General features: G+C 34.3%; 8 protein-coding genes across 11 annotated transcripts; 2 read left to right on the top strand and 6 right to left on the bottom strand.

Moving 5' to 3' along the window:
* Positions 1-460: 460 nt before the first annotated feature.
* On the top strand, positions 461-3,871 carry LOC18018983 (protein HEAT INTOLERANT 4). Its single transcript, XM_024156674.1, has 14 exons — positions 461-958; positions 1,343-1,381; positions 1,484-1,537; positions 1,635-1,698; positions 1,886-1,932; positions 2,030-2,142; positions 2,279-2,338; positions 2,444-2,502; positions 2,625-2,701; positions 2,822-2,860; positions 3,045-3,107; positions 3,202-3,249; positions 3,348-3,471; positions 3,630-3,871. The coding sequence occupies exons 1-14, from the start codon at positions 482-484 to the stop codon at positions 3,641-3,643; spliced, it is 1,278 nt and encodes a 425-aa protein (XP_024012442.1). The 5' UTR covers positions 461-481; the 3' UTR covers positions 3,644-3,871.
* Positions 3,872-4,384: 513 nt separating this feature from the next.
* On the bottom strand, positions 4,385-5,047 carry LOC18018982 (putative FBD-associated F-box protein At5g56440). Its single transcript, XM_024156821.1, has one exon. The coding sequence runs from the start codon at positions 5,045-5,047 to the stop codon at positions 4,385-4,387; it is 663 nt and encodes a 220-aa protein (XP_024012589.1).
* Positions 5,048-5,799: 752 nt separating this feature from the next.
* LOC18018981 (putative FBD-associated F-box protein At5g56440) lies at positions 5,800-6,786 on the bottom strand (the record flags this gene model as incomplete). Its single annotated transcript, XM_006401257.2, has 2 exons — positions 5,800-6,243; positions 6,340-6,786. Coding segments are annotated over 2 exons (891 nt in total), but the record flags the coding sequence as incomplete, so codon positions are not given.
* Positions 6,787-7,050: 264 nt separating this feature from the next.
* Positions 7,051-8,432, bottom strand: LOC18018980 (putative FBD-associated F-box protein At5g56440). Its single transcript, XM_024156816.1, has 2 exons — positions 7,590-8,432; positions 7,051-7,491 (listed from the first exon to the last, which is right to left on the bottom strand). Exons 1-2 carry the CDS (start codon positions 8,421-8,423, stop codon positions 7,051-7,053), a joined length of 1,275 nt encoding a protein of 424 aa, XP_024012584.1. The 5' UTR covers positions 8,424-8,432.
* Positions 8,433-10,855: 2,423 nt separating this feature from the next.
* LOC18018979 (putative FBD-associated F-box protein At5g56440) lies at positions 10,856-12,271 on the bottom strand. Its single transcript, XM_006401255.1, has 2 exons — positions 11,417-12,271; positions 10,856-11,299 (listed from the first exon to the last, which is right to left on the bottom strand). Exons 1-2 carry the CDS (start codon positions 12,269-12,271, stop codon positions 10,856-10,858), a joined length of 1,299 nt encoding a protein of 432 aa, XP_006401318.1.
* Positions 12,272-13,520: 1,249 nt separating this feature from the next.
* Positions 13,521-15,293, bottom strand: LOC18018978 (putative FBD-associated F-box protein At5g56440). Its single transcript, XM_006401254.2, has 2 exons — positions 14,190-15,293; positions 13,521-14,099 (listed from the first exon to the last, which is right to left on the bottom strand). Exons 1-2 carry the CDS (start codon positions 15,036-15,038, stop codon positions 13,659-13,661), a joined length of 1,290 nt encoding a protein of 429 aa, XP_006401317.1. The 5' UTR covers positions 15,039-15,293; the 3' UTR covers positions 13,521-13,658.
* On the bottom strand, positions 14,872-18,135 carry LOC18018977 (probable ADP,ATP carrier protein At5g56450). Of its 4 annotated transcripts, none has more exons than XR_002899710.1 (3): positions 16,792-18,135; positions 15,904-15,978; positions 14,872-14,971 (listed from the first exon to the last, which is right to left on the bottom strand). XR_002899710.1 is itself a non-coding variant. In XM_006401253.2 (2 exons), exon 1 carries the CDS (start codon positions 17,817-17,819, stop codon positions 16,809-16,811), a length of 1,011 nt encoding a protein of 336 aa, XP_006401316.1. In that variant the 5' UTR covers positions 17,820-18,135; the 3' UTR covers positions 15,351-15,978; positions 16,792-16,808. The 4 variants fall into 4 exon arrangements, 2 of the variants coding, with proteins under 2 accessions (XP_006401316.1, XP_024012709.1); XR_002899711.1 differs by having other exon boundaries at positions 16,799-18,135; XM_006401253.2 differs by lacking the exon at positions 14,872-14,971 and having other exon boundaries at positions 15,351-15,978.
* A 4,203-nt stretch (positions 18,136-22,338) lies between these two features.
* LOC18018976 (probable serine/threonine-protein kinase PBL16) lies at positions 22,339-25,287 on the top strand. The gene is made up of 6 exons (XM_006401252.2): positions 22,339-22,705; positions 23,420-23,739; positions 23,950-24,085; positions 24,172-24,308; positions 24,389-24,512; positions 24,711-25,287. Exons 1-6 carry the CDS (start codon positions 22,642-22,644, stop codon positions 25,157-25,159), a joined length of 1,230 nt encoding a protein of 409 aa, XP_006401315.2. The 5' UTR covers positions 22,339-22,641; the 3' UTR covers positions 25,160-25,287.
* Positions 25,288-26,127: the final 840 nt, after the last annotated feature.

Below are 26,127 nucleotides of genomic sequence, written 5' to 3'. Positions count from 1 at the left end.
AAACGTAACCTTTTTCTTTTGTTATTTCGGCCAAGAACGCTCCTCCGCTAGGGCTTCTCTTTCGTTATAGATTGACATCTTTTCTTTTCTTTTCTTTTTTAAATATAAAAAGAGATTGAAATGTAATTATTAGGTGACAGTATTTGTCTCACATTATAATTAGAGTAATTATAGCACATTTCTCTTTTGTCCCTTTGTTTTTTATGTTTTACTTTCGATACAAAAGTTCTGGAGAAATTTATCAAATTATAAGGTGGTTCAAATTGTAATGTTCAAAATTACCCAATAACATTTCATAGAAACAACTAAATATGAAAATAAATCTAATTGTCATATTGCGTCATTCCAACGCAATGTAACTGTTAGTATATTATAGAAATCCCAAACTGTGTGTCTATCTTTCTTTCTGTGTCTCGCAGTAGGGTCTTTTTTCATCGTTCTTTAACTTCTTGCTCTTTGTTTGGTTCTGTATAACTGTGCAATGAGGAAAGTAGCAAAGAGAAAGGGTGGTTCGAGAGCAGGAGGTCGCAAAGGTACTGTTGCGGAGACTCAAAACGATGAGGCCATGATGGCTGAGTCTCTGGAGAGTCATCTGCATCAGGAAGAAATCGTCGAGGAGAAGGAGAAACAGAACGGGGAAGAGGCCAAGGCAGATAAGGATGGCGGAGAAACCCACGAAGAGGAAGAAGTTCCGGTGAAACCTGATTCCCTCATGCAGGACGATGATCAGGTCAAAGATGCAACTCCTTCTCATTCTCAGCAGCACAATGACGATAAGGCCGAGAAAGTGAATGAGGATAAGAAGAAGAACCCTGCTCGTCGTGGTGGTAAGCGAAAGAGGACCACGAACAAGGAAACTGAGATTAATGATGGCAAGGAACCGGCTCTGAGAGCTAAGAAATCCAGAGCAACCAAACCACAGGAAGAGCCTGAATACTTCGAGGAAAAGCGCAATCTGGTAAGCTTTACTAATCTTAATATTCATCACAAGGATTGAATGCAATTTGGGGCTTGTGCTATATGTTTTGGTTATGATAACGCTGTGAAAAGAACAATGAGATGCGTTTTAGACCTGTTTGTTCATATGTTCATTTGTTTGGTCGCAAGAAAGAAAAGACATATTTTGGCGGTGCCAAATTGGTATGGTGTGGTTTATCTCTATGAAAATAAATTCAACTTCTTGCTCCATATGCGAGCTAAGGATTCTTAAGTGTGGTGTATCTCATTTTTCTTAAAATATCTTGAGCACTTAGATAAATGGCTTGTTTTCTTTTCTTTTCTTTTCTTAGTTCTGCCGTGTAAGTGGCAAATTTACGTGTGCGCTTGTTTTTGTTGGTTTCAGCAAGATTTGTGGAAGGCTGCATTTCCTGTGGGAACCGAGGTATATTGTTTTAAGGGATTTGGCTTCAAACATACAGCTAGCGGATTTTATTGTCTCCATTGATATTCTTTGCTTATGGTTGTTATATTTTTTTTATGGCAGTTTGAAAATGTAGATGCGGTTTATGAATTCAATTGGAATTTCAAACATCTTGAAGTAAGTATTTTTGATTGCATTCTCCATTTCTTTTTCTATTGTTGACTGGAATGGATTTTAATTAGGATTTAACGAGGTTCTGGTATTTATGTCTCAGGAAGCATTAGAGGAAGGAGGAATGCTCTATGGGAAGAAAGTCTATGTTTTTGGCATTGCAGAACGTAATTCAGATGTTTCTCTCGCTTTTTCTTCTTCTTTTCTTGTTTTGAGAACTTTGCTAGTTCTTTTAACTGTCTCCTTATCTTTTTACTTGTATAAATAATCTTTGTCACTTGCGGTTTCTTTCTCACTTGCTCTCTTCCTTTTCGCTTCTAGTTGCTGTTTAATTTTCTCTTTTTATATCTGCAGCTATGTGGACCTCAGACAAGATGGTCCATGTCCCAACCATTATTGTTGTAAGTTTTAGTTTAAAATCTTTCTCAGCTGTTTGTTTGCTATCACTGATCCTATACTATCTCATTTCTCTTTCTAATATTCTATATATATGTACAGATTGAATCACCCTTTCCACCTTCTGAAAAGGTAGCAATCACATCGATTCAGAGAGTGGCGGAAATCGTTCCAATGCAAAAGAAGTGGGTACCTTACATTCCTTATGAAAAAAGGTACCATGAGTTCCACTTGCATATGTTATACATTTGTTGAGATGGCCTTAACTCATTGAAAAGAGAGATGGAGATTATGTCACGCGCTATTATTTCTTATTTTGGATGTTCACTTTTGCTCTGTTCTTCTTTGCAGAGACAGACAAGTTGATAGGATGAACTCTCAAATCTTTAGCTTGGTCTGTACGCAGAGGAGGTATGAAACATGTGTCAGATGACTTATAGAGTTAACAAATAGTAATTTTTGAATCTATAGCAGTTTTGGTGTACTCAATTTTATAGCTTTGTTCATGATCTGCAGATCTGCTCTCAGACATATGAAAGAAGATCGTGTTAAGAAGTTCGAGTATTGCATTCCTTGTGAGTTTTATTCCCTTACTACCAATACTTAGAAAATTTGTAGAGTGAAAACCATTTATAGCACGTGGCTTCCGTGTTATGTATCAACAAAATCTAATATATACAATGTTTTGTATTTGCAGATTTCTATGATCCATTTAAGGAAGATGAACTTGAAGAGAGTACTGTGGTCGATATATTGTTCCCCTCCGAACCGCCGGTAAGTTTTCTGGCATGCAATGAATGTTGTATTTGGAAGTGGCAGGTCTACATGTAATGGTTTGATAAGAGCATACTCTTTTGGGTATTATCTTTATAATCTAGCTTTCTGATTGTGCAGGTTGTATGTGAATTTGACTGGGAGGTTCACAGACTTGAGGTGTGCTTTTGGCTTTTCTGTAACCATATATAAAAATGAACTTAAGTTGCTTCTTCATTTGGTTCAAGAGAGAGTTGTCATCTTCGCACTGCTCTTTCCTTGTGTGTTCAAATTGCATTTATCCCTTTATTGTATTGCTGACTCTTGAGATGGCTTTTTTTATTTATTTGTGCATCTATCTTAGGAATTTGTTGATGAAGTGGCTCTAGAGGAAGGATTATCTGCGGAACAAAAGAAAGAATTCAATGTAAGTTTTGAGCTGTAAACACAATTGTCAATTCATGAAAGTTGAATATATCTCTAATTTACCATTGTTCTGCTGCTTGTTATTTTTGTCTCAGGAATTTGTCAAAAATCGCGTTCGAGCAGCAAAGAGAGGCATTCGAGAGGTAAAAGTGTAACCTGAACTGGGAAAATATACTTGAGCTATACTAGCCTTCTACATTCAGTGGAAATGTTTTGCTAAATCCGATATTTATTCTTGCAGGCAAAGGATGCTCGAATGAAAGCAATAGCAGAAATGACTGAAGAGACTAAGCAAGCCTTTCAAAACATGAAGTTCTACAAATTCTACCCTCAGACTTCACCATGTCTCTATAGACATAATCAAGGTACGTAGAAAATTAAAATTAAAAAAAAAAAAAAAAAACAGCATTCTCCAATTAGCTTAATAGTCCTGTTTTTAAAAAAAACATCTAAGAAACCTGCAACTCAAAAAATTGAGTATAGTTCGTTACAAATCATCTTTGTTTGGATTTTTTCTTTGCAGTTGCCTTTCATTAACCGATACTACGGGAAGGCTCATCAAGTCCTTTGATATGGAATCCTCAGAGCCCAGAGTAGCATTTCCTGGCGGCTTCAACAGTGCTCTCAGAAACTCTTTATGCTTTTATAGTTAAAAAATCCAAGCTTGGACTACAAGTTACAATTTTTTGTTTGCATCTCCTTTCACATGAGTTGTAATTTGCTATCCTCTGTTTGAAAAGGGTTGATTTTGGGTAATATATTTAAACCGTTTGAACAAAAGGTTGATTTTATCCATTGGAACCAAATTCTTAAACTTTTCAGTTTGTCACTCTATTGATTGCTGCATATTCTGGAAACCAATAGGAGTATAAGGTTAAATTTAGCATCACTACAAGTTGTCACAAAGAGGAACCAAGCAAACCCTAAGTACATTCACTATCTGTATCTTTCTTGACTTCTTTTCTTCCTCTGAACTTATTTCAGTCAGCAATTTTGAGACTTTACCAAAACAGTAGAGCATTGAGTACCATCAGATACTATTACGAGGCTAAAGCATATTTTTGAGTTTGGTAGCAAACTCACTTGTGGTCTGAACCTTAGATCTCAGAGTTTGAGGATAAAATAATCTTGAGAAAAATAAAGAGAATCAAAACAAATGATCACATTGATTGATTAAAAATAAAACCCTTCCCTTCAATCTTTGTCAAAACTTGTAAAGTTATGATCAAAACAACATAGCTACTAATGATTTTCTCTAAGAATAAAAACGACTAGACTTCAGGTGAATGAAACTTGACATTTGCTAGAACTCCTCCGCGTAAACGATATTTCTTGCAGCATCTTGTGTCTCTCTTCTAAATTGATTGAGTTTAAGGGTCTAATAGCCATTGTCTTTAGCTGTCCACAGTTCTCCAACAAATACATAACCAAGTTTTTCTCTGCTTCCGTTCCTTTGTAACCAATCCACTCAATAAGTGTAAGGTAAAAAGTCTTAAGTGACCGGAAACACATTGCTAAAGGAACATCCACATTGCTCGTGTAAATTAGGGTTAAAGTCACAAGGGTTTTACATGTATACAGACTCCTAGGCCACCGTATGGGCCCTAAACTGGTCGAGGACTGGTTAAACTTAATATGGCGCACACCACGACCAATTGCAACTCGAATCCATGTTTCAATATCTGTAGGACGACAATTTCTAAGCCAGAGATGTAGAGTTTCTAGGACAGGAGCCTTGTGTAGAAGCAAGAAATTGTGAACAAAACTGGAAGCTCTCAAATGCTCAGTGTCATTGTCTGGAAAATAATCAAGCTTTGGCACATGTTTCCAAAGATCTCTCCAACGTTTTGACAATAGGCTTGTGGTTACAGAAACTTTCGTTGGAGCGAATGACAATATCTTCAAGAGCAAATCATCTGACAATAGACTGATCCTATCCATAGTAAACGAACCCTTTTGTATTCCTCAAACTCAGTAGATCTTGTTGCCGATGCCAAGAAAACAGTAGAAAAAAGGTTGAAGCTTCTTTTTGCTTTTTTCAAGACCGTGGCAATTTCGCAAACAGAGAAACCATAAATAAACCCTAGCCGTGATGAAAACGCACTAGTAACAGTCCAAGGGCGGATCTAGGTTAACATATATTTTAATACATGTAACCAAACTTTATATAAATTGACGGTAATTGCCCCCTTCTAATTAGTGATTCTGCTCCCCCATCTTAGCTCTTTTTTTACTCGTACACCTTCCTCTTTTTGTTTATTTTTAAATTTGAAAATTAATTTTTCAACTAGGAAACTACTCTTGCTGTTGCACGATCCCTTATTACTTGCATGAGTATTACTCTTCTGTTTTTCTTATTCAACATTATTTTCGTTTGGGTAAAACCTCTTGCAAATTCTCTAAGATATTGAAAGAACAAAAATATTCATCGAAACTCTGAAAATAGTGTTTGTGTTCTCATGATCATAAATTTATAATGACACTAATAACTTTGGACGCAAGAAAAGAAAATATCTTGAGAATTAGACAAGTCACACTAATTGATTAAAAATAAAGCCTTTTCCTTCAAAGTTTTTCAAAAGCTGTGAAATTAATTAGTTATGATCAAAAGAACACAAGTACTAATATTTGATATGTAGGCTCTAAGAATAAAAACGACTAGAGTTCTAGATCTCTGAGATCACGACAAAACTTCAGCTGAACGAAAGCCGACATTCGCTAGAAATCCTCTCCATAGACGATACCTCTTGCAGCATCTTGTATCTGTCTTCCAAAATGGTTGATTTTAAGGGTCTAATAGCCATCTTCTTCAGCTTCCTAGAGTTCTCTAACAAATACATCAACACTTTTTTCTCTGCTTCTGTTCCTTTGTAATCAATCCACTCGACAGTTTCGAGACTCGAAATCAAACATTTAGGAACAGAACTCGGTCGCTCCCACTGAGTCTGGACTTCTCCGGTACTGCTGAAACATCTCTCACTAATGTTTTGGAGGCTCGGAATCAATATTACTTGAAGTTGGAATCGGAGAACTCGGAGTTTAGGAGTCTGTCTGAGTATAAGACGGAACCAATCTGAAGAACATGCACAGATTTTTAGAGACACAAGCTGAGTAAAGACGCCTATAGGATATGAATCCTGCAAAATAGCATCATAAGTTAATGTAACTATTAATATGTATTCACAATCACAAAGAAAATATATATATCATCAGAAGAGGCACAAAGATTTTACCATTTGTGGTTTTTTCAAACAGAAGGAAAGGTGTCTGGCTGAGGTAAGACATCCGAGAAGCTTCTTAGAATTACCATCTCGAAGCTTGATATTAGCTATCACGAGCTTTGGCATATGCACTAATGAACAAACCCATTGAAACCGGTTAGAAATATTTAACAACTTTAAAGAAGGAGCATTGACCACGATCCCAACATCATCTCCTGGAACTTGTGAACCAGATTTCGAGTCCATGATTAGTAAGCTCTCCAATGAAGGAACTGCGATTGTGAAAGTCTTCACGTTGCCATAGCTGCGTATAACCATTGCTAGTTTTTGAAGGTCAGTGCAACCGGATAGAAGCCTATAAAATATTTCATCGCTAGAGAAATCCACAGCTATAAACACCAAAAGCTTGAGTGACCGGAAACAAATTGTCAAAGGAACATCCTCAATGATCGCGTGATGTAGACGTAAAGTATTGATACACCATCAGATACTATTAGCATCTTTTTGAGTTTGGTAGTAAATTCACTGGTGGTCTGAACCTGAGAGCTCAGAGTTTAAGGGTATAAAGTAATCTTGAAAAAAACAAAAAGAATCAAAACTAGTGATCACATTGACTGATTAAAAATAAAGCCCTTCCCTTCAATGTTTGTCAAAACTTATAAAGTTATGGTCAATACAACATAACTACGAATGATATGCTCTAGAAACAAAACCGACTAGACTTCAGGTGAATGAAACTTGACATTTGCTAGAACTCCTCCGCGTAAACGATATTTCTTGCAGCATCTTGTGTTTCTCTTCTAAATTGATTGAGTTTAAGGGTCTAATAGCCATTGTCTTTAGCTGTCCAGAGTTCTCCAACAAATACATAACCAAGTTTTTCTCTGCTTCCGTTCCTTTGTAACCAATCCACTCAACAATTTCTAGACTCGAAATCAAACACTGAGGAACAGAACTCGGCCGCTCCCACTGAAACTGGACATCTCCGGAACTGTTGCAAAATCTCTCAATATTAAATAGGTTCGGAAGCAACTTTTCTTGAAGTTGGAATCTGAGAACTCGGAGTTTAGGGGTCTGTCTGAGTATAAGACGGAACCAATCTGAAGAGCATGCACAGAGTTTTAGAGACACGAGCTGAGAGAAGACGCCTATAGGATATGATTCCTAAAAGTGGCAATCATATAAGTTAATGGAACTTTATTAAAATGTAGTATTCACAAAGAGGATATAATACAGCATTATATAAAATAAAAGGATTGTACCATTGGTTGTTTTACACATAAGGAAAGGTGTTTGGCTGAGGTAAGACATCCGAGAAGCTTCTTAGAATCACCACGTGGAAGCCTGATGCTAGCCTTCTCGAGCTTGGGCATTTTCACCAATGAACAAAACTGGTTAGTAATCATCATCCACTTTAAAGAAGGAGCTTGGATCACAAACCCCAAATCATCTTTTGGAACCTGATCACCAAATTTCACATCCAAGGCATGTAATCTCTGCAATGAAGGAACCATGATTGTTAAAGGCTTCACGTTGTCATCGCCGCTGAGTCTAATCACCCTTAGGTATTCAAGGACAGGGCAACCAGATAAGAGCCTATGAACGTTTTCATCGCTTGAAAAGTTCCTAAGTGTAAGGTAAAAAGTCTTGAGTGACCGGAAACAAATTTTTAAAGGAACATCCACAATGTTCCTGTAAACTAGGGTTAAAGTCACAAGGGTTTCACATGTATACAGACTCCTAGGCAACCGTATGGGCCCTAAACTGGTTGAGGACTGGTAAAACTTAATATGGCGCACACCACGACCAATTGCAACTCGAATCCACGTTTCAATATCTGTAGGACGACAATTTATAAGCCAGAGATGTAGAGTTTCTAGGACAGGAGCCTTGTGTAGTAGCAAGAAATTGTGAACAAAACTGGAAGCTCTCCAGTGCTCAGTGTCTTTCTTTGGAACATACACAAGCCTTGCCACATGTTTCCAAAGATCACTCCAACGTTTTGACAAAAGGCTTGTGGTTACAGAAACTTTCGTTGGAGCGAATGACAATATCTTCCAGAGCAAATCATCTGACAATAGACTGATCCTATCCATCGTAAACGAACCCTTATTCAGTATTCCTCAAACTCAGTAGATCCTGTTGCCGATATGCTAAGAAAACAGTAGAAAAAAGGTTGAATCTTCTTTTTGCTTTTCTCAAGACCGTGGCAATTTCGCAAACAGAGAAACCATAAACAAACCCTAGCCGTGTTGAATACGCACTATTAACACCAGGGGCGGATTAGGTTAGAACCACTGGGTGCCCCAATAACTTAACATCTATTATATTAAAATAAAATTACTTTTAATGTTTACTTCCAAACAATTCTAAAGTTTTTTTAGAAAAAAAATTTGAAATTTGTTGTTAAGTTATCCCAACTTATTGCAATGTTATTTAAAATGCAGTTTCATTTACACTAGATTCAAGCCCGTGCGTCCGCACGAGAACTATTTTTTATTTGTATAATATAATTTTTTTTTTTTTTGTTTATATATAATTTTTTAATAAGGTGAGAAAAAAGAACTATTTTTTATTTGTATAATATAATTTTTGTTTTTTTTGTTTATATATAATTTTTTAATAAGGTGAGAAAAAATTATATTTAAATATAATTTGTTTCTTGATTTATTTTTTCTAATATTATATATAACCGCAATTAGAAAAATATTATTCTAATCCATCCGTTCATATTAATCTGAAAAGTACCACAATTAAAAAACGTCATTATAATATATTCATTTATATTAATCCAAAAAATAGAAATTATTAAAAAATTTAACATGTCCGTTCATATTATTTGTAAATTTTAAATATTTATTAAGTTTAAATATTTATTAAAAATATACAATAATATATTATTTTTAATTCTGTCATTGAAAATATTATTTAAATTTAAATATTTAAATTAAATCTAAATTATTATCTGGGTTATTATTCTGTAAAGGTATAATAATAATGTATTTTATAGTTTTTGATAATATAACCTATATTTAAGGAAATCTATAACAAATCTAAATTAAAAACTAAATTTTTAGATTTATATTAAAATAGAATTAAAAATATATTATTTTATTAATATTACACTAAATTAAATTATTTGGTAAATCTAAATTAAAATCAATATTTTTGTTTGGTAACAGAAATAACAGTTATCCAAAAACAGAATAGTAGGAAACTAAAGTAAAAATTATGTTTGGACACAAAATATCCTTCTCTTTTAATAGTATAGATATAATTTTAATTTTGAAACTTAAGTTATTAATTTAAATAACTAAAAATTTCCTTAAATATAGGTTATATAAAATTAAAAATTCAAATTATTTAAATATTTTTTGGTAATTAAAAATTTAATTCTGAAAAATCGATATTAATTTAAATTATTTATAGATTTCCCTAAATATAGGTTAAATTTAGTTAAATATTTTAAATTCAAATATATTTTCAGAATAACACATATAGTTAATGAATACATTATTGTATTTTTTAATCATATTCAATCAGACTAAAATTTCACATATCAAAAATTGATAAATATTAATATTATATAATAATTTGATGGAACATGTTATATTTTTTTGTTTTTTGTGGTCTTAGGCAGATTAGATTATCAAAACATGCAAGATATTAAGATAGAAAATATTTTAAATTTAGTAAATATTTATATTATACAGTAATATGAATGAGTGAGTTAGAATTATGGTTTTATAACCACAATCCTTTTTGGATTAATAGAAGATATTTAGAAATATGTTTTTCTAAAAACGGTCATTGTTTTATTAATATTTTGACCAAATTAAATTATATTTTTATGATCATGGCCATGATAATAATAGAAAAAAAATAAAAAATAAATTATATCTAAACACAAAAATAAATTTTTATTACTATTTAAAAAATTATATCTATAAAGAAAACATAAATTATATTATAAATTGTAGTTAAAAAAATTTACGTGCGGATGCACGGAGTAAAATCTAAGTATATTTTAATACATGTAACCAAACTTTAAATGATTTGATGCTAATTGTTCCCGGTTAATTAGTGAGTGATTCTGTGCCCCCGTCTTTGCTTTTTTGTTTATTTTTTAATTTGAAAATTAATATTTCAAATACGAAACAAGTACTCCTCTTGCTGTTGCACATTCCCTTATTACTGACATGGGTATTCTCTTCTATTTTTCTTATTTTCGTTTGGGTAAACCTCTAAGATATTGAAAGAAGAAAAAAAATTCATTTGTGTTCTCATGATCATAAGTTCATAATTCATAATTCATAATGACACTAATGACTTTGGACGCAAGAAAATAAAGTATCTTGAGAAGTAATGAGAATCAGACAAGTCACACACTGATTGATTAAAAATAAAGCCCTTTCCTTCAAAGTTTGTCAAAAGCTTATAATCAAAAGAACACAAGTACTAATATTGATATGTAGGCTCTAAGAATAAAAACGACTAGAGTTCTTGATCTCTAAGATCCGACGAAACTTCAGGTGAACCAAAGCCGACATTTGCTAGAAATCCTCTCCATAGACGATACCTCTTGCAGCATCTTGTATCTGTCTTCCAAAATGGTTGATTTTAAAGGTCTAATAGCCATCTTCTTCAGCTTTCTAGAGTTCTCTAACAAATACATCAACACTTTTTTCTCTGCTTCTGTTCCTTTGTAATCAATCCACTCGACAGTTTCTAGACTCGAAATCAAGCATTTAGGAACAGAACTCGGTCGCTCCCACTGAGTCTGGACTTCTCCAGTACTGCTGAAACATCTCTCATTAATGTTTTGGAGGCACGGAATCAATATTACTTGAAGTTGGAATCGGAGAACTCGGAGTTTAGGAGTCTGTCTGAGTATAAGACACAACCAATCTGAAGAACATGCACAGAGTTTTAGAGACACAAGCTGAGTAAAGACGCCTATAGGATATGAATCCTGCAAAATAGCATCATAAGTTAATGTAACTATTCACATGTATTCACAATCACAAAGAAAATATATATATATATATATATATATATATATCATCAGAAAAAGGCACAAAGATTTTACCATTTGTGGTTTTTTCAAGCATAAGGAAAGGTGTCTGGCTGAGGTAAGACATCCGAGAAGCTTCGTAGGGTTACCAACTCGAAGCTTGATGTTAGCTATCACGAGCTTTGGCAGATGCACTAATGAACAAACCCATTGAAACCGGTTAGCAATATTTAACAACTTTAAAGAAGGAGCATTGACCACGATCCCAACATCATCTCCTGGAACTTGTGAACCAGATTTCGAGTCCATGATTAGTAAGCTCTCCAATGAAGGAACTGCGATTGTGAAAGACTTCTTAACGTTGCCATAGCTGCATATAACCATTGCTAGTTTTTGTAGGACAGTGCAACCTGATAAAAGCCTTAAAAAAATTTCATCGCTAGAGAAATCCACAGCTATAAGCACCAAAAGCTTGAGTGACGGGAAACAAATTTTCAAAGGAACATCTACAATGATCGCGTGATGTAGACGTAAAGTCACAAGGGATTCACATGTATACAGGCTCCTAGGCAACCTTATTGGCGCGTCACAGGGTCTATTTTGATGAAATTGAAGATTGCGCAGACCACGAGAAACTGCAATACGAACCCATGTTTCAATATCTGTAGGAGGACAATTTCGACTAACTGAGACATGCAGAGTTTCTAGGACAGGAGCCTTGTTGTGTAGCAACAAAAACTTGTCAACAAAACGTGAAGCTCTCCAATGCTCAGTGTCTTTATGTGGATCAGTATACCAAAGCTTTGGCACATGTTTCCAAAGGTCACTCCAACGTTTTGACAAAAGGGTTGTGGTCACTGCATCTTTCGATGGAACGAAAGACAGTATCTTCAAGATCAAGTCATCTGACAACACACTCATCCTATCCATTGCTAACCTAACCCCTTCAATATCTCAAAAAAAAATCGTTAGAATAAATAGGGTAAAAAAAGCATCTTGCTTTTCTCGAACTCGTAAACCCTAGCAATGATGATAACGAAGAGAGAGATTTTTAACTTTGGCTTCGTTGACAGACTTTAAAGCCAAAGAGAAACCTGAACTCCTAGTTACAATTAATTTAGGAAGAAAGTGCTCTATTTTTTTTTCCTAAACTTCAAAGGAAGGTTTTCTCTTTTTTTTTTTGTCAATCCACACAAAGAAAGATAAAAAAGACAAGAAAAAGTGGAAAGATTAAAAAGTTAGACTCTCTGAATTTAGAAAAACTAAATCCAAAATTGATTAATTTCGTTTCGTCTATTACGTGGTGTATTTGAATTTCCAAAATTACCTAAAAATGCTGATGTTATAATAAATCAACACAGAGATTAACGTATTTATAGAAGTGTTACAAGAAATCTAAATTTCACTGGAAACTACTGGAATTTTAATAACTAGAGCATCTCTATTGGTGAGAGTATCTCATGAATAAAATAGTAATATTTTAAGAAATAAATATTTTGAGAACTCCATCACAATTTTTAGCCTCCATTAGTGAAGTACCCACTAAAATATTTTATTCATATAATATTATTATTTTTGCATAATTTAAAAACTATGTTCAATATTATTATAAAATATTATTATTTTTGCATAATTTAAAAACTATGTTCAATATTATTCTAAATTAAAAAAAAAACTTTTATTTTTACATATCAAGTTACATTTTAAATATATTAGATATATTAATTAGTTATATTTTTATATCTATAATTATAATTATTAAAAATGTCACTAAAATATTAATAATGCAATATTAACAACCTTACAAGTTACAATATCAAACATATATTATCAAATATCTGCAAGACAAACCCTTCCAACAGCTCAGAGCCAAAGACTCAACTAATGGCAATCGCCAATAAAAACAAAACTAGTCTCTGAACACAATAAGATAAAGTTAGTTAGTAGTTACTCTGTTTCAGGCAACTATCTATAAGGCACTGACCAACATAGTCTTTCAGACTCTTTAACCTGATCCTGCATCTCACGCTAATCAGATATTTTTACCGAACCAGACATATAGACACAAGTAACGGGGAACTAGAAAGTGATCAAAATTCATAATGACACTAATAACTTTGGACGCAAGAAAAGACAGTATCTTGAGAAGTAATGAGAATTAGACAAGTCAAGCTGATTGATTAAAAACAAAGCCCTTTCCTTCAAATGTTTGTCAAAACCTATAAAGTTATGACCAAAGACAACATAAGTACTAATGATATGTATGCTATACGAATAAAACGACAAGAGTTCTACATGTCTGAGATCCGACGAAACTTCAGGTGAACGAAAGCCGACATTTGCTAGAAATCCTCGGTGTAGACGATAGCTCTTGCAGCATCTTGTGTCTCTCTTCCAAAATGGTTGAGTTTAAGGGTCTAATAGCCATCGTCTTCAGCTGTCCAGAGTTCTCTAACAAATACATGACCACTTTTCTCTCTGCTTCTCTTCCTCGGTAATCAATCCACTCGACAGTTTCGAGACTCGAAATCAAACATTGAGGAACAGAACTCGGTCGCTCCCACCGAGTCTGAACATCTCCGATACTGCTGTAACATCTCTGAAAATTATGTAGGAAACTGAGAAACTTTACTTGAAGTTGGAATCGGAGAACTCGGAGTTTAGGAGTCTGTCTGAGTATTAGACGGAACCAATCTAAAGAGCATGCACAGAGTGTTAGAGACACGAGCTGGTCGAAGACGCCTATCCGATAAGGATCCTGAAAGTGGCAATCATATAAGTTCATTCATGTATTCACAGTCACAAAGAGAATGTATAATATCAATCACAAAAAGAACATAGATTTTACCACTGGTGAATTTTTTACACACAATGAAAGGTGTTTGGCTGAGGTAAGACATCCGAGAAGCTTCTTAGCATCACCATATGGAAGCTTGATGGTAGCCTTCTCGAGCTTTGGCATATTCACTACTGGACAAACCCAATTTAACCGGTTAGCAATCGTTAACGTCTTTAAAGAAGGAACTTTGATCACAATCCCAACAACATCTCCTGGAACTTGTGCATAAGATGTCGTGTCCACGACTAGTAATCTCTGCAATGAAGGAACCGCGATTGTGAATGTTTTCGCTTTGCCATAGCTGCATATAACCATTTCCAGTGCTTCAAGAACAGGGCAACCTGATAAAACCCTATAAACGATTTCATCCCTTGAGAAATCCACAGCTATAAGCGCCAAAAGCTTTAGTGACCGGAAACAAATTTTCAAAGGAACATCCACAATGATCGCGTGTTGTAGGCGTAAAGTCACAAGGGATTCACATGTACACAGGCTCCTAGGCAACCTTATTGGGGTGTAACAGGGTCTATGCTGATAAAATTCAAGATTTTGCAAACCACGAGAAACTGCAATACGAATCCATATTTCAATATCTGTAGGACGACAATTACGACTAAGTGAGAGATGCAGAGTTTCTAGGACAGGGGCCTTGTGTAGTAACAAAAACTTGTCAACAAAACGTGAAGCTCTCCAGTATTCACTATCACCATATGGATCAGTATACCAAAGCTTTGGCACATGTTTCCACAGATCACGCCAACGTTTTGACAAAAGGCTTGTTGTCACTGCATCTTTTGATGGAACCATAAACAGTATATTCAAGATCAAATCATCTGGCAACAAACTGATCCTATCCATTGCTAACCTAACCCGTTCAAAGTCTCTAGATTTTCGTTGGGAACAAAAAGAAGGTTAAAAAAGCATATTGCTTCTCTAAAGCTCGTAAACTCTAGCAATGATGAGAACGCACACGTTTACAATCAAACCTCAATAGTATACGAAGAAAATTGAGAATCAAAGAGAAAAGCTTAAGCTTGGCTTTGTCGCCAGATTTTATAGCCAAAAGGAAATCCTTGAATCCTAATTACAATATTTATCGGAAGAAAGTGTTTTTTTTTTTCTAACTTCATATGGAGAAAGTTGAAAAAGGGAAAAGAAAGAGAAAAGATAAGACTATGGGTGTTATTCAATCATGAATTTAAAATGAATTTTTTATGTTTTATAATCTTCTAGATTTAAAAATTGATATCAGTTTGATGGATTCATTTGTTTAGATTTTGATTCTAATAATTTACTCATAAAACTCTATTAGAATTGATTTGAAATGACTTAATGTACAAAGATTTTAAAAATTATTTAGTTTTGAATAACACTGGATTTTAGTGAAAGATTTGAAATCTTTATTGAATAACACCAAACTTTAAAACCTCTTAAATATGATTTACAATGAAAAGAACCAATAACACTTGATTTTAAAACATTATTTAGAATCATTAGTTGAATAATAGTGGATTGTGGTTGGATTTAAATTCTATTAAAAACCATGATTGAATAACACTCTCTATATCTAGATCCAAAATCAACTAACAATTTATTGCTTGGTTTCCCCTTTATTATTTTGTAAAATTATCAAATCTTTAACTTCAGATTCTTTGACTCTTTAAATTTTACAGACTTTTTAAACTAATCATAAGAAATCAAAAGAATAAGAAGAACGGCTAACCTCTGTAGCATATTCACCTTAGTGATTGGCGAAGTACTTGAGAATGGTACCCGATACATCATTGACGTATATATCCTGAAACATATATTTTTCTAATCTAAAATCACAAATAATTGTAAAATAACAAATAATTTAAAACTTCATCAAACAATTCAATTCCAATGAAAAACAGTAAAAAAAAAAAAAAGCTAAACTGCTCAAATATGGCACGTAATCGAGTTTTTAACTATAGATAGACATCGCTCTTATGATATGTTTCTATGAAACAGAGAGATCAAAAAAATGAGAGAGCAAAAGCAATGATTCGTTTTGTCAAAAGAGTAAAATGTTTAAGTACTTCGTCAAACATAGAAATACATCATATGAATCATGTGTGGGAGTTGTCTTGATACTTTCTGACTAGGAAGAACAGTGAAAAGCTTACAGCAAGCTGAGTATAAATTCCACAATATATGTGTTAAAAGGCGAAACTTTTGCACTTTATCTTGAACATGCTCTACTACTTTATTGTATCTAAAAAGCTAGATTATATCGAAGTTCCTCTACCATCTCTTTAAATCTTTGTTCTTGTCCATAGTGAAGACTCAGATTGATGAAAAAAATTATAAAAGAACAAATGCAATACTTGTGCTCAGACCAATCCATGTCTTTTATTTACAAACTAGATTCCTTCTTTTTCTTTTTTGACCTCATACACACAAAGTCTATAACAAGAAGAAAAGAATCAAGATGCATGGTGTTCCAGCCAAATCCTCAAAACCGAATAATATGGAAAACCAATATCATCACCTAAATCTTTCTCTCTACATATGTCTGCTTGTTAACCTGTTGTATCAAATCGAAGTTTATCATTCCTGCTCTGACTCTAATGTGGATTCACAGGGTTACCTCTCACCTTGTCGACCTTAGATCCCTCCCCAGTTCAAAAACTTCTTCACTTCGTCATAAAAAACCAAGATTGCAGCCGAACCCGTGCTCCTAAACATGTTCGAGAGTGCTCCACGGTAAAAAGAAGTCAACCCTTCACTTCTATATATCTTCTTCCAACAATCCAGTGTGCTACGGTACATCGGATGCTCAATCCCAGATTGCATCATTATCCGCCTACGAACTGTATCCAACGGGTAAGAAGCCAATCCAGCAGATGTAGTCACAGCCTGAGCCAAAACCCATCTCTTCCACAACGCCAGTTCCGGTTTAGTATCCTCCGAGAAAATCTCCTTAACCGTATCGAAACCTCCAAAGTATAACCCACGGTGGATGATCACACCATGTAGAGACGCAGGCAGGCCTCTGTAGATTCCTCTAAGACCATCTTTCTTGTGAATCGTCGACAAGAAATGATGGATTCCTCTGAACTGACGAGCTTCAGGTTTCCCAATGTCAGCAGCTAGACGCGTGTGAGCGATATCAAGAGGGTAAACTACAATCAAAGCCGAACATCCAGCTGCAGAACCAGCAATGAAATTAGCTAACGCACCAGAGAAGATGTGATTCTCTTGCGAGCTGCTGTTTCGAAGAATGCTTCTGTATAGATCCTTGAGAGAGAAATTAAGAGCAACGGAAGGGTAATAACGAAGGACGCTGCTTCCATTGCCTCTCCATAAGGACAAAACACCTTCTTCTCTGACCGTACGGAAGATGAAATCGAGCATTCCTTTAAACCTTCTCTTCCCTGCGTGGCCTTTGTCTCCGACGATCGCGATGTTGCTCTCTTGGGTTTGCAATAGAAGCTTCGCTCTCTCGATTGGAGCCACGATCGTGTGGACGACGCCTCCCATTACTGCACCGGCGAGCAAATCTCTGTGGAAATGTTTCAGAGTCTGTGGAAGCGATAATGGTGATTGGTTCCTTCGATTTCTTGATGGACCATCGGGATCTTCGTCGCCGCCATCTTCTCTACTCGAAATGCACATCTCGAAAATGCAATCAAAAAGACACAAGTCTCGATCTTTTTTGACGAGCTTCTCGAAAACACCAAACTTTTACGAAACGCCGAAGTGGGTCGATTTCGATTTTCCTCAATCTGGCATTATATCAGGAACATAAACAAGAACTCGGAGATTCAAGATAAACAGAGGAAATCAATAAAAAAAAACCCTAGAATTTCTGAAGGAAAAAAAAAAAGTGAGAAAGGAAATCCAAAACCCAAGCAACGGTTTAGAATCACACAGAAAAAGAACAGATTGAGTTGGAGTTGGAGATTGATTCGGTCCGTTGCGTGGATTCGAACTCAAGCCACAACAAGATAAAACTTGAAAAGGAAGACGAAACAGTGAAAGGTTGCAAAAGATAGAATAGAAACATGGAGAACTGAGACTGAGAATTGAGATACATTAAATATGGGCTTGGGCTCAACGTCTACTGGCCCAAAAGAGAATAATAACTACAGTTAGACATTTTGGTTTTTGGATATGGCAAATACGTTTTTGGAAATTCTGCATGCGGTGGGAAACAACGTCGTACATATGATATGGGTTTTGTCTTGTGCCCATATTTCAGCTTGTTTTGATTATGGATTATAAATGTTGGATATTGTTGTTGCTGGTGATGACAAGGTTTGGCATCTGTTGATGATTTGATAGGGCCATGTTTTCTATGTTGGGAGAATTAGTATTTTATTTGTTCCATTGAATCATGGCCCGTTTTCATCAAATCTTCTGTTCTTTTTGAACAAAAAAACATTTTGTTATCTTTGCGGAGTTTAACTCAACCCCTAATTGAGTTCCGTAATTAAAATGTATAGTTGCGATGTGATACTCAGGAACATTATGAGAAACCACAAATGGGTCTTCACGTGTTTGAATTTTGCAAGTACAATTTACTCTATCCTGAGTAGAAGATTCGTGTGTAGGGTAAAAGAAAAAAGAAACTATTACTTCTAAATTCGAACTATAAATTATTACGTACAATGTATTACCACCCACTAACCAACCAATTAAACTTCTCTTTGTAGATGGATGCTAGGGTAAGTACAAATAGTCAAATACTTAACGGAGAGCAACGACAACAAGATGGAATTTTGTCACTGGAAGCAACAAATGAAAATGGTTTGGTCGATAAAAATCAAATTAACCAAGAACTACCACAAGGAACAAAGACTTCATCAATTTCGATGACTTCATCAAATTTGATTACCTTGCATACAAGTAAAAGAAACAAAATTGCTTTTTCTAGGTTAAAGACTTCATCAAATTTGGATGTTTCTTACAATTTCAAAATCTTCAATACTTTGATTGTTTCAGACTTTTGGTACAGATTTTGATTTATCTGATCAATTCTGGCTTGCCGCCTCGATACCGACCATTCTATTGCACTCAACAAGTCAACATGACGTCAATTGTTTGTAGCTTCACATAATATTATTATTTTTTATTGAGGTTTGTTCATTATTTTCAGTAATAACATTGACCGACCATTGATGATGCAATGTTACCGGCTAACTAGTTCAACACATGACAGCAAGAAAGTATATTTATGTTTTTGTTAATTAGTAATTATGTATATAGTTAACACGTTATCAAAATCATTATAATCCTCTCTGTTCATATAGCTTAGCATAGTCACCGGCTAACTAGTTCAACACATGACATCCTTTTAATTTTGTAAGGAAAATTAATGACATCCATTTATTTTTATTTTTAGTTTCCCATTAGAACTTGTGAAATGTTTAATTTCCTGGTATACTTTCTTGCTGTTATCGTGCAAAATCCACGGAAATCTTCATGTTTCTAATCTTAATATATAAGAACATAAATCGTAAGATGCAAGCTAGCTTGTTGTTTCTTACCCGACAATAAATTGTTTGGTTGGTCTACAATTAAGAAATTTAAATATAATATGATTTAAGAAGAATTTTAAATACAATATTCTTTTCGTTCGGACTTGCAATCTTGGCATGATAAACATATATATGTAGTGGTCTTTTGAAAAATAAACTTTAAACGTAACATATGTTCTCGATTCAAATAGGAGTGTAAGGAATAAGGTACCATTTTCTTACTGCGGTTTATGACAAGAAAAAAAAAATGAACTGGTAAAAGATCACCTAACGGCATTATATATCAATTGGACTCTGTTATCACCAATAACATCAACAAGGTATAATTATAAGAATCAAAATTTACATACAAAATTTATCAGCATGCAATATGTTTTTTATATCATTTTATTCTACCGGATTCTAACCTGGATAGTGATCATGCCACTGTAATACTAATAAGTAACACTCGGAGACAAGTAGTGGAACCACTAAATAAGTAAATCTTTGGTCGTCTAAAAAAAACTTTTATTTTGAATTTTCTATGTTGAATAAGTGGTTCAGTATACAAATATGGGATTTTAGTCCTTACTGGCGTCCGGTGATTTAAAGATGTAAAGAAATAGTTTCTTTTGACTAAAAGAGAGTTGTTCAGCAATCAGCAATATCTTAAGGGAACTTCTTACTCAGAGAGAAAACTAGAAAAGGAGAAAACAACAAGTGGGTGTGGAATGATCTATAGCAACTTTCCATTCACGAATCAGAGAACTTTTTATTATTTCTGTAACCTAAATAATTTAGAAAAATTACTATTAGTTGATAAGAAAATAAACCAGAAGTTGCAAGCATTTTAAAAAAAAATTATTCAAGCCACACCTGGAGGAGATATAAAGGGATCCAAATAAACAAACTAGTGGGTGTTGAATTATATATATCTCTTGTTGAAGCAACTTTCTACCACTTAGTATTACGCACACACACAGTCTTTTGTATTCACACACATTTGGAATTTCTTGCATTTCAATGAGTAGGCTTTTAAAAAAATTCATGTAATATAAAATAATCTTATTACTTCAGCTTCACTCGTTCAAAGCATGAATTCATGTTATTTTATTTTACAATCATTTTTTTGTTAACCTAACTACCTAAGCAGACAATCATATTAACATACAAAGTACAACCTGATTAAGGGCCTTAGCTCGTTATCACACGTTTAGAGATCACCATTTCTTTCTTCGTTTTATGTAATTATAATATATAAGACAAACGTTAAAATAATTTATTTATCATGAAATTTTACTTTTCAGATATATTTTCTCCATAATTTTCTATATATATAACAATAATTAAGAAATATAAAGGGTAAATGTGCGCAATGATATATAAAGAAAAAAATATATGTGTAGCTTTTTGAGTGGAACAATATGTGCGTTTGTATATTTGAATAGAAATTAAGTGTGTATAATAGTATGTTAGGTAAGATGTCTATGGCATATTTTCATCTAATTATATTAGTTGATGCCAATTAATTATTCACATCAAATTCGTCCACTACTCTCTTTTCAAAATTCTACAAGTAATTTTTCCTTTTTAGATAATTTTATTTGACAAGAATAATCGTTTTATTTTATATAAAAGTACCCACTTATATAACCATATAAATATTATATTTATAAGTAAGATATACTAAGTGAGTTTCGAAAATTCGAATAGATCATATGTACACTATAACTGAGGTTTTTGTATGATAGATTGAAATTTTTGTTTTATTTTATATAAAAGTACCCACTTATATAACCATATAAATATTATATATATAAGTAAGATATACTAAGTGAGTTTCAAAAATTCGAATAGATCATATGTACACTATAACTGAGGTTTTTGTATGATAGATTGAAAATTTCGTATTATATGATTTAGGTCAATAGGTCAATCGACAGCTCTACTTGTTAGTGATGACCATACCCGTTTGTTTTGTAGAAATTAGCCGATATAAAATGTTGAGTCACTTTATGAATTATGTACTAACATAGTATTCGATTAAAATGAAATGTGAAATTGTGAACGACGCAAACAAAGAAAGAAATGTGAACACAAAATTTTATCGATAACAAAAATTTGAAAAGAGCAATAAGAAAGAATGGGGAAAGGCAAAGGCGCACGCTTAGACAAAGAGAAAGCGATCGAGAAAAAAAGAAAAAAAAAGAACAAGAAAAAAAAAAGAATTGTGGACTGGAAATGCGCATCATACATGCGCACTATTAAACAAACAACAAAACATTCCGCAAATCAAATAAAGTAAAACCAGAAACCAAATTCTTGGTTTAGTTTGGATTTGATTTTTCCTGGTGCAATATTGATGTTAATCCAAAAATCAAAATCCAAATAGCGAATGGTTAGAAAAAGTTTAATTATGAGTTGAGCATTTAATAACTTTGAAGAATTTAAAATTCGGTATAGCAGAAAGTAAACCAAAGAGAAGTAAAACCAGACCGGACCAGACCAGACCAGAACATATCAGATTGAAGTGGACTGATCTGTTTTTTCTTTCCTGACTTTCTGTTTTGATTTGTCAGTGGAAAAAAGAGAAAGAGAAGTAGGGCCCATCTCCGCCATAGCCAAAGACCTCTTTCTCTTCCACCTCATAGCTCTTTACCCATCATTGCCTCGAAGAATCTCTCTCTCTCTCTCTCTAAAAGAAGAAACATTTTCTTGGTGTGTCTATCTTTCCATCATCTCTTTACCTTTTGGTTCTTCGAAAAAGAGAAAAGGGAGATAGAAAGAAAGAAACCCAGAGGAAGAGAAATTCTAAGAACAGAAATTGAGCGCTATGCTTTTCTTTATGGGCATGAATTTGTAACTTACAAGAGATAGTAGAGTTGGGGTTTTTTTTTATTATTCATTTCTTAATAAATATAGTAATTTTCTTATTCTTCGTCTTCTTTTTTTTTTGGCGTGTGTGTTGTTTGGTATTAATGGGTAACTGTTTGTGTAGACTTGAGCCCTTTAATCACAAAGTTTCTGCAAACGCTAAATCAGGTTCGTTTTTATCTCTTCTTCTTTCTTCATTTGGTGTTTTTTCTCTCTGGAATTTCCGTTATTGTTATGGAAATTTTTGATTATTTTTCGCCTGAAATTACGAGAGTTTACTTATGGGTTTTATCCGAAAAAACATGCGCAAACAATGAAATATCTGTCGGTTACTTACAAAATTATTCAATGGACTATTCTTTTTACTTTCCTGATTCAATCTGATTATGCTCTGTTTATATTCCCTTTTTTGGTTGTAAAGTTAGTTTTTGTTCAATTAGTTTTTTAGTTTTGTTTTAAGTTAAGGAATTTTATTCGGATAAGCCAAATTCGTTTCTCTATATTCTATAAGCTTGGACTCATTTGTGTAGAATTTTGACTAAGCGATTATAATCTGCTGTTTTCTTTGTTCTATGGTCTTCTTCCATTTCATCTCTCTCTCTCTCTCTCTCCCTCTCTCTCTCTCTCTCTCTCTCTCTCTCTCTCTCTCTCTCTCCCTTCTTGTTCTGTATGGTCTATGCTTTTGTTTTCTTCTAGATTGGTCCCTGCAAAAGTCACATTTTTAAAATATATATATTCAATGCTGTTGGACTTTAGACCATTTAGAATAATATTTCTAAAAACAATCAATTCCACAACATTTTCACATATCTGTCAAGTAGAATCTTCAATTCTATCCACAAAATATCAAAACTTTGGGATCTTTTTTTTGTTTTCTTACAGAATCACCTAAAGAACAGAGTCCAACAGAAGAAGAGACGTATGTTAAAGAAGTTCAAAAGCTGCCATCGAACCCAAAAGAAGTAGAAGATCTAAGACGTGACTCTGCAGCGAATCCTTTGATAGCTTTCACATACGATGAGCTCAAGAACATTACAAGTAACTTCAGACAAGACAGAGTTCTCGGTGGTGGAGGATTCGGAAGTGTCTACAAAGGTTTTATAAAAGAGGATTTGGGTGATCAAGAAGTTCCTCAACCACTTCCTGTAGCAGTTAAAGTTCACGACGGCGACAATAGCTATCAGGGTCACAGAGAATGGCTGGTTAGTCTCCCTTTCTTTTGCTTGTCTTCCACGTTTCACCCTCAACCATGAGTCTTTGCAGTTGACTAAACACACTTGTCTTGATGAAGCTATAAAATGTAACTGTTTGAGATCATGTTGAGTCCTTAGTTTGCAGCAGAGTTTTATGAGACAAAAAATCAAGGCTTGAATGGACTGAGATTCTTATCTAGCTTCTTCCATGTTTTGTAGGCAGAGGTGATATTCTTGGGGCAGCTTTCGCATCCGAATTTGGTGAAACTGATCGGATATTGCTGTGAGGATAATCACCGGGTGCTAATCTATGAGTACATGGCTCGTGGTAGCGTCGAAAATAATCTGTTCTCAAGTGAGTTTTAAAGTTCTTGCACTCATTTGTCTTATTCTTGTTTTGAATAGATAAGGATCTCTTAGTTATGTGTATCCCTTTGGTAGGAGTGTTGCTTCCTCTTTCATGGGCAATTAGAATGAAGATTGCTTTTGGAGCAGCAAAAGGACTCGCCTTTCTTCACGAAGCAAAGAAACCAGTCATTTATCGCGATTTCAAAACCTCCAACATTCTTCTAGACATGGTTTGTAAGCATTACATATCAAGTTCTTCTCTTGTTTGAACGATTACAACTGTGGAGGTTTCATATTAGTGTTGTAACAGGAATACAATGCCAAACTATCTGACTTTGGACTCGCTAAAGATGGTCCTGTAGGAGATAAATCGCACGTTTCCACTCGTATAATGGGAACTTATGGCTATGCAGCTCCCGAATACATCATGACAGGCAAGTTTCTACAATGTATTATGCAATCTTCTTAGATTTATATACCATCTTAGTCCTGTGATATCTAATCTTCTCAAAGTTTGAAACTTTTAGCCACAAAAGTCTTAAAAAACAACACTTTGTTTAGCTTTTTAAGCCAAGAAAGAGTTATCACTGCAATCTTTTTAATAAAATATGCGGTAATGTTCTTGGTGACAGGCCATTTGACGCCTGGGAGTGATGTGTACAGCTTCGGTGTAGTACTGTTAGAGCTTCTCACAGGAAGAAAATCATTAGACAAATCAAGGCCTACGCGTGAGCAGAACCTCATAGATTGGGCTCTTCCATTGCTGAAAGAGAAGAAGAAAGTCTTGAACATTGTAGACCCGAGGATGAACTGTGAATATCCGGTTAAATCGGTTCAAAAGGCTGCAATGTTAGCCTACCATTGCCTTAACCGGAACCCAAAGGCTCGGCCTCTAATGCGGGACATTGTAGATTCTTTGGAGCCTCTTCAGGCCACCGAAGAGGAGGCTTTGCTCGTCCCAACTGTTCAGAAAGCTGTAATTACCATCATCGACGAAATGCCTAAGAATGGGTTGAAGAAAGTTGAAGAGTTGAAGAAGGTTGAGGAGGTGAAGAAAGTTACTGAAGATGAAGATTATTAACAGTGCAATTGATCACTTGGTTTCTTTTGTTTTTTTTTTTCTTTCTTTTTCTTGATATACAATCTGAAAACTACATTGTGTTGTGTGTATTTTGACTAAATACAAGGTTAAGAGAGAGATATATACAAAGGTTTATGAACTTTCTCCTTCTATTGAGATAGTACAAATCAAGTCCTACTTTGTGTGTTCTTTTCAGCCACAGGTATAAAGAACATTAGTCATTAGCATGTTGGTATCAGGAGGCTTTATCGGTCTCTTAATTCTTAGGCTTCAGAGGCCCAACAATTGATGGGCCGTAAATTCGTCGCTTATTGCTTAATAGACTTACTTGACTAGACCAGGTAAAGGACCATTTTTGGGAGTGGGTGGTCGATGGAGTTTCCGTCTAATATAATTCGTTTATTTTTCATTGTACAATGTCAATGGGTGATCGCTGAGATGTTTATATGGCAAATTTCTATTTCAGAATATGGTAGCCAAACGAGAAACCATGTGGCATTTATTTCACTCATAAAAACCCGAGTATTAGAGGTCTACAAAAGTCTCCCCCTAAGTTCAACAATTTCTTTCGTCTTTTGTTTAAGGTCTTAGGTGACATGTTTATGGTAAGTCGAATCTCATTATATCGTTTTCAGAAGAGTAACTATGTGATGTAATTACCACAAAAGCCCCAATAATATAGATAGGTCCAATTTCCACGTAAGGCTTCTCAATCTCATTTAATGTTTTAATTGGTTTCTTTTTCCTAGAATTTTATTCAAATCATGTGATTATACCACAAAAGCTCAAGTTACGGGGGGCTCCAATGTTTTTAAACCCGACTCAGATCTGTGGTCGGACTGCTATATCCGATGATCTGTCGTTGAATTTGGTTTGAATTTAGTGTTAATATCCGCTACATAAAAATTTATTAAAATCCAGTAAAAATACTGATAAATCTACGACCCAGCTAGTGATTGAAATGATGG

Source organism: Eutrema salsugineum, unplaced genomic scaffold, assembly GCF_000478725.1.
Source record: "Eutrema salsugineum unplaced genomic scaffold, Eutsalg1_0 scaffold_2, whole genome shotgun sequence".
Classification (NCBI taxonomy): Eukaryota; Viridiplantae; Streptophyta; class Magnoliopsida; order Brassicales; family Brassicaceae; genus Eutrema; species Eutrema salsugineum.
Note: the sequence above shows the minus strand (reverse complement) of the source record. Positions and strands in the feature narration are given on the sequence as shown.